Here is a 17,210-nt window from a genome sequence, read left to right as displayed (position 1 = left end):
TGGGAGTCAAAGCAATATTGTTACATCTTTACTGCTTTTGGTTATATATTTGAAGTAAAGTCTATTAGAGCTACAAGATTATTTGATGAATGGCATACAGTCACATAATCTGTGTTTATTTGATCATTTCTATTCAGGCAAGACCACCATTTTTAAGCAAATGTGGCATACAATTAACTTATTACAGTTTTTAAAAACATGAATGAATTATATAAATAAAACATAGTTCTCTTTTTGACTAGTAGGCATGGTCTTATTTGTATCATAAAAAAACTGCTCAGTGCATAATCATCCTAGCTCAACATGTTGCTCAACATGATTTTTGAAACGGTGAATAATCATATCTGTTATTGAATACGGCACTATTCCTCAACTGGATGTTGTTAAAGCTGCCGGTTCTGTTAATCAGTGGCTTATTGACTGTCAGACCCTCTTTAAAGTTGAGTACATTCAAATCTGGTCTGCTTAGCCGTTGTAAACACAAACCAAATGTAGGTGCGAGTCCATCTGCACGCTGTGTTAATCTGAGCTCTCACTTCAGCAGTTTCATGGCTGCTTTTACACACATGCCACTTTAAAGCCTTGTGCGATAAAGTGAGATTCAATATTCCCATTTGACCTGAAGAATATTGGGCCCTTTTTTGCAGTTGCTTTTTGTTTTTCTGATCAAGCGATTGTGATATAGTTTGGGTTGTGATGGAAAGTTATATTAGCTTGATGTTGCTGACTCAAATGACTCGACTTAAAAAGACAACTTATAACTTCCTTAGTTAAAACAACTGCCTTCTTTCTCATCCTGGAAAGTACCCTAGGTTTTGATGTGTTTTACAAAAAGGCACTTTCAAAAGTAATTGGGGTTAATGATGAACCATATTGTCCAAAAGTGACTGTAGTGTGTGGATTCCCCTTTCCCCCTCCCTGCCATACCCTCCTCCTGTAATCCCTGGTCTCACATGCTTTTACCTCCCTCATGTGACACAGTCTTTGCACTGTTGTAAAAACCAACATATAAACTGAAAGCACCTTTCTGTCTGTGTATTTTGGTAAAACGTATAGTCTGCTCTTGTTAGTCCACTATTTGTCTAGCAGTCTGTCTTCCACTTTGTTAATCCAAGTTTCTGCTTGCCTCACCTGTCATCCTGTCAGAGCTGCACCTCACAATCCTCTTAGATGAGAACATGGGTGTTATCTGTTCGCCTATTTGACCTCATTTATTCTTATCCAAGATATCCTTTTCCTTACTCAGCACAGCATTTTGACAACAAGCCCACCTATTGTCTGCTGTGTGATTACATTATAATGAGTTAATAATCTCTGCATATATTGTCTTTGTGCTGTGAAGTGTCTCCTTAGTCCCTTTTTAAGTCATATTAATGCGTGGGTATTACCATCTGCTCTATGAATATCCCCTACCTCAAAATATTGTGCCCCTTTTTCTCTATTGTGTGCCTTACTTTGTGTGGTATGGCTTCTGTACTTTGAACTTCTTTGAGGCCTGGCTTTGCTCCACTAGGCACAAGACTCAGGCACATGACCATGGGAAGTGCAGAAGTGGGACTTTTTGCAGGCTTGTCATTGTTGTTTTTGAAGCTGGCTGGAGTATCACTACTTTATTCCATGTTTCTAAATTGTTCGTAAATTCCGATAATTTTGTTTGGTTAAAACAAGATACTACGTTTTCTTTTCAACATCAAAAGTTGACCGTTCTATCAATTTGTCATGTTTGGGTAGAGAATTGGGGTGCGATGTTGTTTTTGTTCTTTGCTTCGTTGGCCAAACTTCTTGTCAACTCAGCCTACAGCTGTTTAATAAATGTGGGAGACATTGCTGTAGTGGAGACACTAGGGCCTTGTAAGAGGAACATTATATTTAAAAAAAGTCTAGAAAGAGAGGAGCTGAATGTAGCCAAAGAGTAGAGATGTTGTACTGCAGTGGACACATTTGTGAAATGTTTCTTTATAATGATACTTCTTTGTCCCCATCAGTCCTGGTAACTGACTAACCTTCACATGATATCCTCCTCTTTCACTGTTTTACACATACTTTAGTTTATTCCACTGAATTGCAGCTTCTCTTTTACCAGTGGCACTTGTGTAACTTCCCTCTTTTCGAGGTTAGGACAACAGTAGTTCTGTTTAATTCTGGCTCAGTGGGAAACAACATGCTTTTTCAATGTAGTTCCCCTGAGAGAGGCCAAGGTTGTGGGTCACAGCCTGAGGCTGTGCCCAACTGCCTTCCTGTCTGAGATCATGTAAATGTTACACTGAACAAGATACTGTGTGTCTATAGCTAACGCTGCCCTTTGAGGAGCGACCCTCTGCATTCCCCTCTAATCCTTCAATCCACATCTCCAGATCAGCCCTGTTCAAGCAGTCTGAAGAGGGAAAATATCAGAATAAGAAACCTAAGAATTGATGAAAAGAAACGTGTTGTTTGCATTCATCCAGTTGGAGAAATCACCAGCATGCTATGAATGAATATAGACGATTTTTCTTAAAAACGGTCGATTCGTTTTCTTTTCTGCTTGATCACAAAAACGTAATAACATTGTCGATTTAAGGCTCCGACAAATAAAATGATAATCTTTGGTGTAATATGCAATATTTTTTATATATCATTTGAACTGATGTCAAACATTTTTTGCAAATATGCTTTGTTTTACTTTACAAATGACTTAAATAATCCATTATCAAAATTGTTGCTGATTAATATTATATTTATTTACTTATCAATCAATTCACCAATTGTTTCACCTCTACTTTTCTTCCAGCGTAACCTTTCTCAGTAGACGAACCATACCAAATAAAATTATATCAATTTGAAATGTTGCATGTCAGATTGACATTTTTTTAAATAATTGAAATCTATTTATACAGACGGGGTTTTACAGAAAATGCTCTCGGAAGGGAGGGACCAAATGAGAAAACAGTAGAGATTATAACGCCATCATGCTGAGCTGTTAGGAGCCGTTATCAGCCAAACAGAGCAGAGGGAGTGACACTGTGGTAGGTGGGCTGAAATGAGAAAAGGCTCCACCAGCACAATAAAGTAAACACCTCTTCCTCCTCTGCGTGGCTGTTCTGTGTCTTCAATGACGGAGGGAGGGAGGGAGAGGAGAGCACATGCAGGACAGGGCTAAATGTATCTGTTGGTTCAAGTGTTTCAAAGTAACAGTGAACGCAGAAGGAAGAGGAAGGGGTACAAGGAGGGGGGAAGGCAAAACAGAGAGGGGTCTGCTGTTAGGGGACAGATAGCAGACCTTACTCTAAAGCCAGAATGGTAGGCTGTTTTCACATCAGACATTTTGACTTATCATTGTAGGAAGAGCACTCCTAATACTAACACTAACATTGGCTCAGTTTTATTTCACTTAGTCCAAGTGAGAGTGGCAGTGACTCAGCATGCATGTTTTAGTTGCCTTTATTTTTATAAAAATGAAAGGTTGAAGAGAGGAAACATAAAATGTACATGTAAAGGTGTAGTAGAAACTTACTACAGGCTTATTTAAAAAAAAAAAAATAGACCAAATGTTTACCGTATAAGTATAATAAAACATATTTTTCAAGATATCATTCAACATGCACATCCTCTACGTTCCTACTCACATAATTGATAAACAAATATGGTAGGGAAAAATTGGAGATGTAGGCCCCAATGCTTGAGAAAGTTTTTGCACTCCATGTATTCCAATGGAAATATCACAGAGGTCCACCAAATGTTGAGATACACCTGTGCTTTTTTTGTTGCAGAGAAGGAAATATTCATTGAAGTTAAAGTAAATATGGTGCAAATCATCTGTGAAAAGAAAACATGTAAGCAAGGATTGAAAATGGGTCAAGGAACAAAACTGCATTCCTGCCTAGTTTTTCATTGTAGACGCTGGTCCCAGCTGATTTCTCTCTTTCCCTCTCCCTCTAACAATGCCCTTATTGTCCTTAGGGTGCCTTGTGGTTTTCTGTCTGGACAGGGCCTTAAATAGCCAAAATATTGACCTTTTATAGTTCTGCTTCACTGGCTTCAAAAGTGTCAAAAATAATAACACACCTGTGTTTCTCCTGCTCTGTGAAAAAGGTTTATTGATTCGTTGGGATTTGCCACCCCACAAAATAAGCATAATTGTGTCCAACCTCAGCCTGAGCATTGGTCCAAATAGTTAACTGAGAACACCTGTGTGAGTTATTATAATAACCAATACATTACTGCAGTATATCAATGTTGGAGCTGCTTGTGGTGGAGTTCATTTCTACTAGGTCATATAAAGTGGTTAAATCCCCAGGAATGACTTTCATGATCATTTCAGCTGAATGTAATGGAGTAAAAGTATCATATTTTCCTCAGAATTGTAGTGTAGTAATTCAAAATTGTACGCAAATTCAATACCTGAGTTAATGTACTTACTCAAGTCTTACCAATAACTTGCTGTTTGGATATTTCTTGAAAAAGAGTGCCCATTCTTGACACTAGAGCCATTTCTCTGACGCAGTTATTCACAGCAGTTGTGATAGAACAAAATGAGGCCAGAATTGTTTTGATAAAAAAAAAACAGGAGTGTGCACATCTCATGTTGAGGCAAGACCCAACAGGACTGTGTGAGTGTCAGTCTGTGAGACGGCAGTTTTAGGAGCTGCTCAGGCATCTCTGGTTCATGACATCACTGATGTGACTCAACCACTGGTTCTGCCTCAACCACTGCTTCTGCCTCAACCACTGCTTCTGCCTCGCTCCTCTACTTCCTCCTTGTTGTTCCTTTGTCTGCTTCACTGCCAGTGAGCTGAAACAAACCAGGCTCACAACAGGAGAGGCAGGTGTACGTTGGCCGACAAAGGTTATAGCCTATTATGACGTTACACCCTTTTTGTTGATGATATATTTCTGTAGCTTGATATATTTTGTCCGTTGTTTATTTTTTAGTTAAATAAATAAAAGGAAGTACAACTAAAAACAACAAGATTACCCAGAACTGTTTAGGTTGTTGTTTTTTTTCATTGTCCTGACATTTCTGCATTATTTAGCATCATGAACTCAATATGCACACAATCGCAAAACAACATGAGTTCAAACTTCCCACTACAACTTCCCCATAGCTATATTGTTTAGCCTACGTAATTGGTGAAGACATTGGTCCTGTGCTTAAAGTAGAAAATACATTAAAAAGTAAAAACAAAACGTGTTAGCTGTGATATTATGTTCGGCTTGCTTCTTCTTTTTTTTTGCAGGAATAATAATAGTCACTCTAAAGATGAAAGTCTGCATGTAATCAGTTAGGATGAGAGCAGTGTATTCTCTGTAAAATGGCCTTAAGATAAAGTGTCAATGATCAGCAAAATGGTACAAGTCAGCAGCACAGAGTGTTCCTGCTGTATTCAGATCAACAATGATGAAAGGAACAAAACACAGTATAGCTCTTCCACGTGACAATGATCTTAAGGTTATCTAGCACACAGATCAGATTTACTGTACTTGAGTATTTACAAACCAAAACAAAGAGCTGCGGGTCTGATTGAAACACGTGTTATCAGCTTTATCAGCTGAGTTACCGGCCAGGGCAACACACGTTTGCTGGTTTTTGTTGCTGATATTTTATTTTGGTTGACAATGATCAGCGACAGCTTATAAGAAATGTTTCCGGTGTCACTTTTTTTAGCCACTTTTACCTATTTGTATCAGTAATAATATCCATTGCCCACACCCAAATGTTCTGTTGATGCACTCTTGGAACTTTGGCGGATTAAGATTTAGCATGTTACTGTATTTCTTTTAAACTGACTCAATAGTTCAACACAGTGGGATGCATCTGAATGAAAAGTGTTTTTATCAAACCAATATTGAAACAGCTTGGAATGGCTCACAAGTGTCCTCAAAACTGCCACAGCTTTGCTTAACAAATAAAGACTTGTATTTTATATCTCTGTGAGACGATGGCCGTTTGGAACACACAAAGTATATTCAGATAGATGAGAATTGGTTTATTGCCTCAAAAGGCTATGCATGTCACTATTTAGACATGCATTTGAGTTCGTTTTAACTGACTGGATATAAGAAGCAGAATGACCACCTTTCAAGTCTACAGTCTTGATACTAAAATGTTATATTATATATTTTTGGTGAAGTACTGACCTGGTTGCCCCTAGCCTGTTTATCTAACCTTAGCTAGCCTCTTTTTTTTCTTTTCTTAAACATTCTTCTTCTACTTGTCCATTACTTGTCTATTTTATAGACAAAATATTTGAATTACCAGGACAAGAAGTACTGTTACATTAGATTTAGCACATTTATAAAGAAGCACTTCTTACTACAAAGCAAAATAATATGTATTCTAGCGAGTGAATGTTCCTGCTCTTACAGAATCATTATTTTGTATCTGCTAGATACAAAAATAACAAATATTTGAATGACCAGGACAAGAAGTACTGTTTCATTCGATGTTAAAAATATACAAAAAACCCTTCTACAAACTAAAGAAATTATATATTGTAGCAAGTAAATGTTCCTTCTATTACAGAGCAATTGTTTTGTAACTGTTGGATACAGAAATAATAATCTGAACATTTATATCCAGGAAGTCGGATAAAAGCAACAAAGCCTTTTCTGCTGCTCTGCTCTGTTTCCAATTCTGCCTGTTTTTGTTTTTTTTACCAAACCGGCTTGTATCTATGAAGTATGAACATTTGTGTTTAGATAGATTGTTAAAACAAAATTCACAGCCAAGTCATATAAATCAATATAACACATAATCTCTCTCTGTACTACAGTTTCCTGGACAAAGTGTCTGGGTAGCAGTGAGTGTGTATAATTGCTCGTCATGCTCACATCCTGACTGCTGTATCCTTTGGGACATCAGCCAGAGAGAGACACAGGGTTCGGAGGGACAGAGAGGCAGCGCTGTGCTTCTCTCTGCTGCCATGCAACTGCAATTGTTTGAGAGTTGATATTAAAATACATGTTCAGCTGCTGAGTAAACATAACATGAAACTATCCGCGGTGAACCAACAGTGCTGCTTGTGTCCTACTGCTTGTTCCTCACAAGCATCCCTAGATAAAAGACTAACTAAACCCCTGATGATGAGCTAAGCCCCCCAAAAAGTGTTCTGGTTTCCCCCAACATTGAAACATTCAAATGTAGTTCATGCAAGATGGAACCATCAGTGTGTCATATGCTTTTTTGTCCAAGTGTTAAGTTAAATATCTGTTTCAGAAGGACTTGCAACCCTTCAGAAACAGTTTGTATTTAATACATTTCCCAAGGTAACAACATTTTTATCATACTTCTGCTTTCCTTTCTTTTGTTATGTGCTTTTTTAGTCTCTGTTACAGTTGGTGTGAGTGTGTTTGCATGTCTGGATTTTTGTCTTTGTGTAAATGCCAAGATGAGGAGTATGTGTAGGTGATGGAAATGGTCATGGTTCATGAATCTTCTGAGCAGGCAACTAGGCAAGGAATAGATGGATCCATTTTTTCCAAAAGTCTGTTTCTCCCACTTAAACACAAATAGTGGCGCTGAGAATATTTAGCTTTTAAGCAGAACATCTAGAACAGTGGTTCTCAACTGGTCAGGCCTCGGGACCCACTTTTTACTTGGTCAATACATCGCGACCCAACATTTTGAAGCACTCAAATCTATTCAACAAAAAATCGTGCTGTAATATATACGCTTTTGAGCATACAATATTAATAAAAGTGAAGTACAGTGCATATATCCCTTATATCCCTTCACAGAACTAAAGTATGCTTTTAAAAAAGGTTTAATGAGATGATGGAATCAAAGCTGAACTATATAAAAAGGCACACATGCTGAAACCCAACCCCAGCAGGGGGGTCTGGGGGGATTTTTCCCCAGGAGATTTTTAGAAATACTAACATAAACTACGCATTCTGGTACACTCTGAGAAGAAAATCGGGCCTTCAAAATAAAAGTTTGACTTTTTCCCCAAAAAAAAAAAAAAAAAATTCCAATTTTTTTTTTCCAACTTTTTTTTCTTCACTCACACATCCGCGACCCACTCGAAACGGGTCCGCGACCCACTTTTGGGTCGCGACCCACCAGTTGAGAACCACTGATCTAGAATATACACAATAAAAACACTTCGAGATGGAGATACTTGTAAAATTCAGTTGTAAATAGTTTTATAGCAAGAGAAAAAAGTGTATTGACAGAGAGTGAAGAGGAAAAAGTGAAAGGGGTAGTCAGGAAGAAAGAAGGGATTCAAATAAAGTGAAAGTGAGTACAAAGCCTGCTTTTAGACTAAAGGTCAATATTAAAGCTTCTTTTCAACACAGGACGTCACAAGGGCTTCACTATGTCAGGGAACCATAAGACATTACAGCATATGACAGCTTAGCTCATAGTGAGGTGTGACATCTACATTGTAACAACAAAAAGCTGGTGTCTTTACTGTATATTCAGTGTTTATCCCAGTGTTTACTTACTATTGCCACTGTGGGCAGCCATCAGTGCTGAAGAGACGTTATACTGGCAATGGCTCATGGCACTTTACTGTCCATCAGTAGATATTGTGTTTTCAATAACTTGCAGAAACTTGAGCTTGAGGATAAAGTTTGTACGTTTAGGTAGTTAATGAGTTTATTTGATATAAACATAATCGTAGCATTAGAGTTGTCATATAAAGTAATGCACAAAGACCAGATGGACTATGGACGTTTTTCGTGAAACTCAAATTTGCTACACCTGTCATAAGGACGTAAACCTAACTTTTGAAAGAAATACATCAACAAATGCATACACAAAAAAACAACCACAAATACTTTACTGGGTCAAAATCTGTGCATTGGTATTGTTTTTGTTGTAGAAAAAGCAACATTCTTCTTAATATAAGTTGCACAAATGACAAAAAAAATGTGAATCATTGATAAAGCAACTTTCAAGTATTTTTAGAAGCTTTCAAATGTAAAGAGTCAAATAGAAGACACACATAGGTTATACACATAAGAAATTGCAACAGAACAGTCTGTCATGTTGCTGTTAACAGCACAGAGCCTAGCTGCATGGATGAGTTTGGAGACATTGTCTTAGTTCAGGAATGAAGACAGATCGGGACCCGCATCACGTGTAGTTTCACCTTTACTGAGGTTTCATTGTTGTGCTCTACAGTAGACTTCCAGTAGAGTGTATGCTCAATGGATATGATGAAATGCATCCATTCAACTGTCATGTGATTAAGTGTTTTATTACTGTAATTACAAATTCTGCTTGCTCTCCTTGCAGGTTCCTGAGATCATCAGTACGCTGAGGCAGGCTGGCAAGAGCTCGGCCCGCAGCGATGACATCGCTCCCATCTCCAACAAATCTTCCTCTGGAGGCAGCGATTCCTCTGAAACTAGCTTTTCTTCGGTCTCCACAACGACAACCTCCGTGGCAACCTGTGCTGCTTTGTCTCCGACAGCGTTCTCCAAGAAGTTTGAGGTGCTGTTTTGCGGCCGCGTTAGTGTTGCTCACAAGAAAGCCCCCCCCGCCCTGATAGATGAGTGCATCGAGAAGTTCAGCCAGTTGCAAGGCTCAGGGAGGGAGGATAAAGGAGGAAACAGTGGGGCATTGGGTGGGCTGAGGAAGGCATTATCCTTTCAGTCCAATGGACTTGGGTGTGGCGATGTTGATAATGGCGCTGCAGGGAGCCCCACCGCAGGGAAGCGTCCTGTCCTGTTCAAAAGAGACCCCAGCTTCCCCTGCCTGCAGGCCCTGGATGAGAACGGACTCTCACCTGAGATCTCTCACACCAACACCACTGACACACACACACACTCTGCTGGAGTACAGTGTCTCAGCCTGCAGGAGAACAGGACCATGCTGTTTACGGTAATATTCATGAATGGACACACACACACACACACACACACACACTCACACTCGCACTCACATTCACACTCACACTCACACACACTCTTAATATGTCCCCAAATATGGTTGTGTGCTAGTCACTAAAGCCAAAAACATTGTATATTACAGAAGACAATGTCTTGTTGTCAAACACATGTTTCGATAGTCTGCGACTTATTCACTCGACATTATTGCTAAGGACCTTCATTTGTGTCGCAGAAGGATGACGGTAAAGATTGACCTACAAAAAATAATGTATATAATCATGAAAAAGAAAATGACTAATTCCTGCACATTGTCATCAGTGGGTTGGTAAGATAACAAATATTGCAGTTATACATATAAGGCATTATTACCTATATGGCATTTCTAATGATCTTGGTGCCGACTGTGTGTGACTAACAGAAGAAAAAACATAATTGGATGGTGCTGCAGTCTCATGCTCTGTATTTTAATGGTCATTTAGCATAGCTTTGGATGGTTTCAGGATGAACAGAGGATACATACATTACTATAAGGTTGGTTTAAAAAAATATATATAATTTGTGAGTCCTTCCAGCTCCCACACAATTCTTTTTTATAGTGCTGTGAAGTGCACTTTTAGAATAAATAAAAAAGTCCTCATACTCAGTTGTTCATAAAGCAGAGAGGGTGAGAGCAAAATAGTCAAATAAATGAATCCCCTAGTGACTCAGCTAGGGCAAATGCTGACTGATGCTCAAAACGATCTCAGTCATTCTCCTCTATTTAACGGGTTGTGACCTGCTGCCAACCCTTTTTCCTGTTTGTCCTCCAGACAGGAAATGGTGACCAGTGGCACAGGAACCACCAGGGCCTGTAGCTGTCCCCTCAGCAGATACACACATGTTATTGACACTGATGATACATCCCGCTGCTGGCAGGGGAGAGTAGACAGAATAACCTCATCCTGGTGACATCATCACCTACATTTAAGAGACATAGATGAAATCTTCCATCTCCTCTAGAAAAAGTCTCATTTTGTGATTCATATTGGGATCAGAATAACAGTGAAGGGCCACATGTTCACAGAAAGAATAGCCGTGTTGGTGGAATGTGAGGACATGGGATTTAACGAACATGAAATCCCTTGTTTATTACAAACATATGAGTCCTAGGTTTAGGAGTAATACCGACTCATTTCCTAATGATGGCATACGTAGGAAAATCCCGAAAGCGGAACTGTTCAAAAATAGTTTTTTACGTTTTTCGATTAAAAAAAAAAAGAAATGAAACTGCCTAATTTGACAAATCCGGTTATTAAGAAAAGATCTAAAGGTATTATTTTTAGGCTCCCCTTTATATAAAACCTTATTAAAAAGGCTAATGTCGTAAATGTTTGAAAATTGGATTGGTTTCGTATCTATTTAAACCTGTGTAGCTCATTATTGCTGTCAAAAACCTCACCACAAACCATACACACACACACACACACACACACACACACACACACACACACACACACACACACACACACACACAGCACACTCTATAGACCGCAGGCCCAGACACTTCCATTTAAGACAATAACTATATTGTGTTTCTTTGTTTCAGGTGGGCAGGTCTCAGATCTTCTTGGTTAGTCCGGACACCAAGAAAGTTGCCATAGAGAAGAGTTTCAAAGAAATCTCCTTCTGCTCACAGGTGTGAATCATTGCATTTTACAACATTACCATTTTTATTATTTGTCTTTATGTTCTTAAACCTATCCTGAATCCGCTGATCTTTACTTTCCAGGGTATTCGTCACGTGGATCACTTTGGCTTCATTTGCAGGGAGACAGTGGAAGGAGGGAGCTGCCACTTTGTGTGCTACATCTTCCAGTGCACCGACGAAACACTGGTGAGAGACAGATAATGTAGCGAGAGCATTGTAGAACTAGAAAATAATGAGATATAGTGTATAACATGACAATTCACGAGTATTTGCCCTTTTTTATACATTTTCTGCAGAAAAATGGTGGGGTAATTCCACTCGGTGTTCATATTAAATCATCCCACTCATTTTAATTTAAAATCACCTACAGTAAGTCACCTCTGAATTTGGGCATGAAGCTGCATTAAGCTGATATTTTTAACCAAAAATGGTTTAATGTCAATCAAGATCAAATTCTGCTTGAACTCTTCAGTCCCATGACTCAGTGCCTCTGTGCTCCACTGAGTCCACGGTCTGCCAAATGGACAAATAAATCGGTTTGATAAAAGGCCTTTGTCATTAGACGGATGCAGTCTATTGTATAAAAGTCAGCTAATGCTGCATTGTGATTAGCTTATACTAGATAGATACCTATTCTTATTCTAAACAATGAGTCACTGGGTCAGTAAATAACTGCTGCCAGAGTAAACTGAACGACCTGTGGGAACATTTGCTGCCAGAGTAAACTGAACGACCTGTGGGAACATTTGAATATCCTGTTTACTTCTGTTACTTCCACCAGGTTTATACTGCATAAGATGTTTCTGCACAGACGTAGATTTCCCCCATATATTGAAACTTACATAACATTTCAGTAGGACAGGGCTGTTTTAGGCACAGAATGGAAATAAATATATTAAATATAAAAACGTAAAATAAATCCTCTAGTCCTAATAGGGTGAATGTGTTAAAATATTTTTTTCATAGAGGAATACAATTCTCAAAAGCAGCCTGTGTGTACAAATACTGGGAGAAGCAACTGATAAAGGCATTGAATGGCTTTCTTTTGAAGGTGGATAAATGAAAAGCATAAAGAAGACTGTGTTTTGCTCTTGTAGGTGGACGAGATCATGCTGACTTTGAAGCAGGCGTTCTCTGTGGCAGCCCTGCTGCAGAATGCAAAGACCCAGAGTCAGCAGTGCGACAGCTGTCCCATGCAGCAGCTCCACCGACTGTGTGAGAGGATAGAAGGTAGAAAACTGAAGCATTTTGAACTCGTAGTTGGTTGGAGTAATGTTGATAGGTCAAGTTTATACATTTGTATACACCTTTTAATATGCCTGTAGTAAAATAAAAGAGACTTTCGGTTCCACCATCACATTTACTTTCGTTAAATAATTGAAATGTAGTGGCAAATGGCTGAACCTAGCAGTGGATTTCATAAATATTTGATATGTGTATTAAATGTGTTCTGCGAGTTGACACAGTTGAAAGTTGACATCTGAATTTGATGAATGTTTCAACATTTTTTTAAATGAAGGAAAAGTGAATATGCTATGTCTGTATGCACATACTTGTAATAAGGCCTTCAATTCTTAATGTGTACAAATGTATGTATATTAATATCTATATAGAGTAGTACAGCATCACATTGGGTGTAAGGTCATATTGCTCACCAATAAACTAAGAGGTATACAATATGAGAAGGCCACACCACTGACCCGTAGTACCCTACATACTTTTATAAATACGCACTTACTAGGTAGAACAAATCCGACATAAAGCTATTCTTGTCGGCAGTGTGTTTTTATTTTGTCTTTACAATATTTTTCAGGTCTTTCCCCGTCTAAAACCAAGCTGGAGCTTCAGAGACACCTCGCCACTCTGGACAATGAGGAGCAAGCATCAGTCTTCGAAAACACCATGGTAACGTGTCTGCTCTGTGTAAAAAAACAACAAACAAACCATTCAGTCTACAATTTCCATCAGAAGTAATTCACTGCTGAATCACATGTCTGTCATGTGGAATATATAATGGCGCACTGATTCATCTTTACATGTAACTTGTTTATTTTTGCCACCTCACCCCTCTATATTTCTGGTCTGTTTTGCTCTTCATGTTTTTCTCAACACATCAATCTCTATCCCACGGTAAAGTAGGGATGTGTTGTGGTCAAATCACATGAATATTACTGTTGGAAATGGACCTTTGAGCCTAATTATGTTTTTTATCCATCATTGTTTCAAGGGATTGTTGTACAGTTAAAGATAAGTCTTGGGAGGTGAATGCACACACATATTCCTGTATTGCTCTGCTGACACCTGTTGGTGATGTAGCTGAACTGCAACACTCAAACAGTGCTAAACTATCAATAGATCAGCTCAGAAAACCACTGCGTTTTTTTGGGGTTGAACAAAAGGATGTCATTTAAAAATGATTGTCTGTGTTTCAGAGGGCTCGTCCTAAAAGTGATCAGGAAGAGAACGAGTTGGTGATGGCCTCTTTGAGGAATCTTTATGAGGAGAAGCAGAAGAGCCATCAGCACCTCCTGCCTGGAGACAGACGGGTAACTTTATTTACATTTCTTTTCACACACAAACATTACTGCACCTCTTTCTTTCTCTTTTTCTTTTCTTTCCTTTATTCCAGTTATGTTCTACATTTCCTCTAAAGCAGGGGTGTCAAACTCAATTTCATCGCGGGCTACATTAGCATTATGGTTGCAACTTTAAGACTATATAAATATAAATATATAATATATATAAAATAATATATTATATGACATTATTGCCTCTGCATTGGATTATTATCGGATAGGGTAATAACTTCATAATTAACTACGTCTGAAAGTAGAAGTCTAGGGCAAATAATTGCAAGTCTCTTCAGTGCGCATGTCACAAAATGAGATGCATTGTGGGACATGTAGTTTATGGACAACGTACTTCTGTAAAGTGGCATGTAACCGTATAATAAACGTATTATATTCTTTGCAAGCTCTTGCGGGGCCACATCAAATGAAGTCGTGGGCCTTGAGTTTGACGACCCTGCTCTAAAGGGTCATCAGTCCTATGACTGAGTAGTTCAACAAGAAAAGATAACTATACTTGAGAGGACTCTTTCTCTCTCTCTTTCTCTCTCTCTCTCTCTCTCTCTCTCTCTCTCTCTCTCTCTCTCTCTCTCTCTCTCTCTCCTCTCTCTCTCCGTCCTCTCTCGATCTCTCATCTCTCGCTCGCTCCTTCTCTCTCTCTCTCTCTCTCTCTCTCTCTCTCTCTCTCTCTCTCTCTCTCTCTCTCTCTCTCTCTCTCTCTCTCTCTCTCTCTCTCACACTTACCAACTTCCTAAGTGTCTTGCTCTCTGTGTGCAGGTCAGTGAGGAGGCAGCCCCCGCCCCAGTGGAGGCGCAGCAGAGCAGCAGTCGGCAGAGACTTGAACAGTTCAAGAGCCGAGCCAAGCGCTCTCTCACCGAGTCTCTGGAGGGCATCTGGAAGGTATCAATGCTCTTTCTCCCTTGGTTCTTATTCAATAATGCTCAACTATTCTCTTTTGTCTATCATTTTTGCTTCTTTGTGATGTTAGCTCAATTTTATAATTCCTAATCTTCACATTTTAGATAGATAGATAGATAGATATCTAGATAGATAGATAGATAGATAGATATACTTTATTGATCCCAATTTGGGAAATTATTTTCTTACAGAAGCAGTGTGTTCAACATTAAAATACAAATACTTAAAAAGTGAAATAGAGAATCAACAATTACACATTAAATGAAAATTAGAAATAGTATATCAAATATAAACAATATAAAATATTCTGGATTATAAAAATGTTCTTAAAAAAAGTCCAAGATACTACAGGAGCATAGACATACTGTACATACACATAGGATAGTATATAATATACTAATAATACAGAAAATTACAAATTGTTCATGCTTATCAGAGGGAGAAACCCAAACTATGTAGCAGTGAGTTAATTTTGAACATAGAAATGGGGAATAACTTGATAAATGTCCTTGAAGTCTTGCCATCTTTTGTCATCTTTGGTTACATTTAAAGCTGTGCTCTGTGTAACCTTGGCGTGTGTGTGTGTGTGTGTGTTTCAGGGGAGCAGCAAGGCCAGAGCTCAGAGAGACAACAGTTTAGGAAGTGACAGCGGCTCCTCCATTTGCACAGTGAACAGCAGTCAGGACGAGGCGTGTCTAGATGACCCCTTACCTGCTTCCTCCCAGCTGAGACCCACCAGCCCACTCAAGTAAACACACCTAAACACACACACATGCCGTCACACTGGTTTATGTTTAAGGACAAGACCTGTCAGTGATTTTAAGGTCAAAGCAGTTCTACTTGTTTTACAGCAATTCATGATTATAGGTGTTTATATGTCGCTGAGTCTAAAGTAGGGATTTATAGACAATCTAAGTGTCTTTAGGGAAAGACAAGTCTCGAGAATAGATTGATAATTAAACCAACAAAAAAAAGAACTGCACAAAGTACAGACATTAACTAAATCAGCCATGGTGCACTGAGTACCCTCTGCCTGGTAAATGAATTATAAATAAACAAAAAGCTATTTGCAGCCTGTTAAATTATTTTAACCTAATTATATTATAGTAAACTAATTACAACATACTCAGAGTGGACCAGCATGCACCTGTCTATCGGTATACGATTTCAGGACAGGACGTTGTTACTGACACAAAGAGATTTGCCTGCAGTTTTATGCCAAACAAAACACTTTTGTTTTTAGAACAAACAGTGGATTATGCCGAGCTAAATTCAAGCTCAAAGCTTATAAATGTATTGATGTGTGGGTCAGGGTTTTTCAATAAGCTCACCCACTCAGCACATGATCAGAGCCAATTCACACCGCCTAACCCCAAAAATAAGCGTTAAACAACACCCAACGCACAAACCCCCCTATAGCACAATTCTGAGAACAGAAGTAAGCTGCTCAAATGATTTGCAAACTTGCCTGGACTTTCTTTAAATTAGAAAGCACTGCACACTTGTTTGTCCCTTGGATCTATAAACAGCTGTTAGTGGATATGATACTGTATATTTCTCCTCACATCTGACCTCATCCCCTTCAGGTGCCACAACTCAACAGGAGACCTCAACCTCCTGGACTCCTCTCTCACCCTGTCGCCCTCCTCTTCCTCTCTACCCGGTGAAGCTCAGCCTCAGGGCTTCCGCCGACGGGCCAGCACCTTCAGCCACCCCCCCACCCCTTCATCAGCAGAGTACTCACCAGTGTTCACACAAACTAACTCACCACAGAACCCCACCGCTGCTACCAAGCCCAAGCTCGTACGACACTACTCCGTCAGCACCGACACTCCACACCAGAGCAAGTAAGAAGAGTGTTTGGTTTCTGTGTGTTTGTGTGTTTTCGTACAGGTGAAATACAGTGTTGGACCCAAGTATTTCCACGTCATTTCCAGTGTCACATATTACAACATGCTCTCACATGTTAATCATGGGCAGTACACAAGACGTGTGTCTCACTGCTAATAGATATTAAGTTAGGATTTAAGTAAATTGGAGGGGATTGGTTGCAGTTGCCTGTAAAGTGAATATGTTGCATGTCTTCACAGGCTTTGTGGTATTAACAACTTGTATCCTCCTGAACATATTTGATCCCTCTGTATTAACGGAGACAATCAGGAATAAGCCTGTGACGGCAGTCTCACGGGTGGTTGACGCATGTTCGGTAGAGCGTGTCA

The 17,210-nt window shown here is 39.1% G+C and overlaps 1 protein-coding gene across 4 annotated transcripts in view; it reads left to right on the top strand.

The window, feature by feature from the left end:
* tbc1d1 (TBC1 (tre-2/USP6, BUB2, cdc16) domain family, member 1) overlaps positions 1-17,210 on the top strand; it is a 42,810-nt gene that overhangs the window by 5,133 nt on the left and 20,467 nt on the right. For all 4 annotated transcript variants that reach the window (XM_034120489.1, XM_034120491.1, XM_034120488.1 and 1 more), the window contains 9 exons: positions 9,224-9,811; positions 11,405-11,494; positions 11,588-11,692; positions 12,604-12,736; positions 13,320-13,411; positions 13,939-14,052; positions 14,851-14,973; positions 15,591-15,739; positions 16,578-16,838. In XM_034120489.1, coding sequence (XP_033976380.1) covers positions 9,224-9,811; positions 11,405-11,494; positions 11,588-11,692; positions 12,604-12,736; positions 13,320-13,411; positions 13,939-14,052; positions 14,851-14,973; positions 15,591-15,739; positions 16,578-16,838 — 1,655 coding nt within the window. The remainder of the gene's footprint in view (positions 1-9,223; positions 9,812-11,404; positions 11,495-11,587; positions 11,693-12,603; positions 12,737-13,319; positions 13,412-13,938; positions 14,053-14,850; positions 14,974-15,590; positions 15,740-16,577; positions 16,839-17,210) is intronic.

This window comes from Trematomus bernacchii, unplaced genomic scaffold (assembly GCF_902827165.1).
Source record: "Trematomus bernacchii unplaced genomic scaffold, fTreBer1.1, whole genome shotgun sequence".
NCBI lineage: Eukaryota > Metazoa > Chordata > Actinopteri > Perciformes > Nototheniidae > Trematomus > Trematomus bernacchii.
The sequence above is the reverse complement of the archived record's forward strand: the minus strand, read 5'-3'. Positions and strand labels throughout refer to the sequence as shown.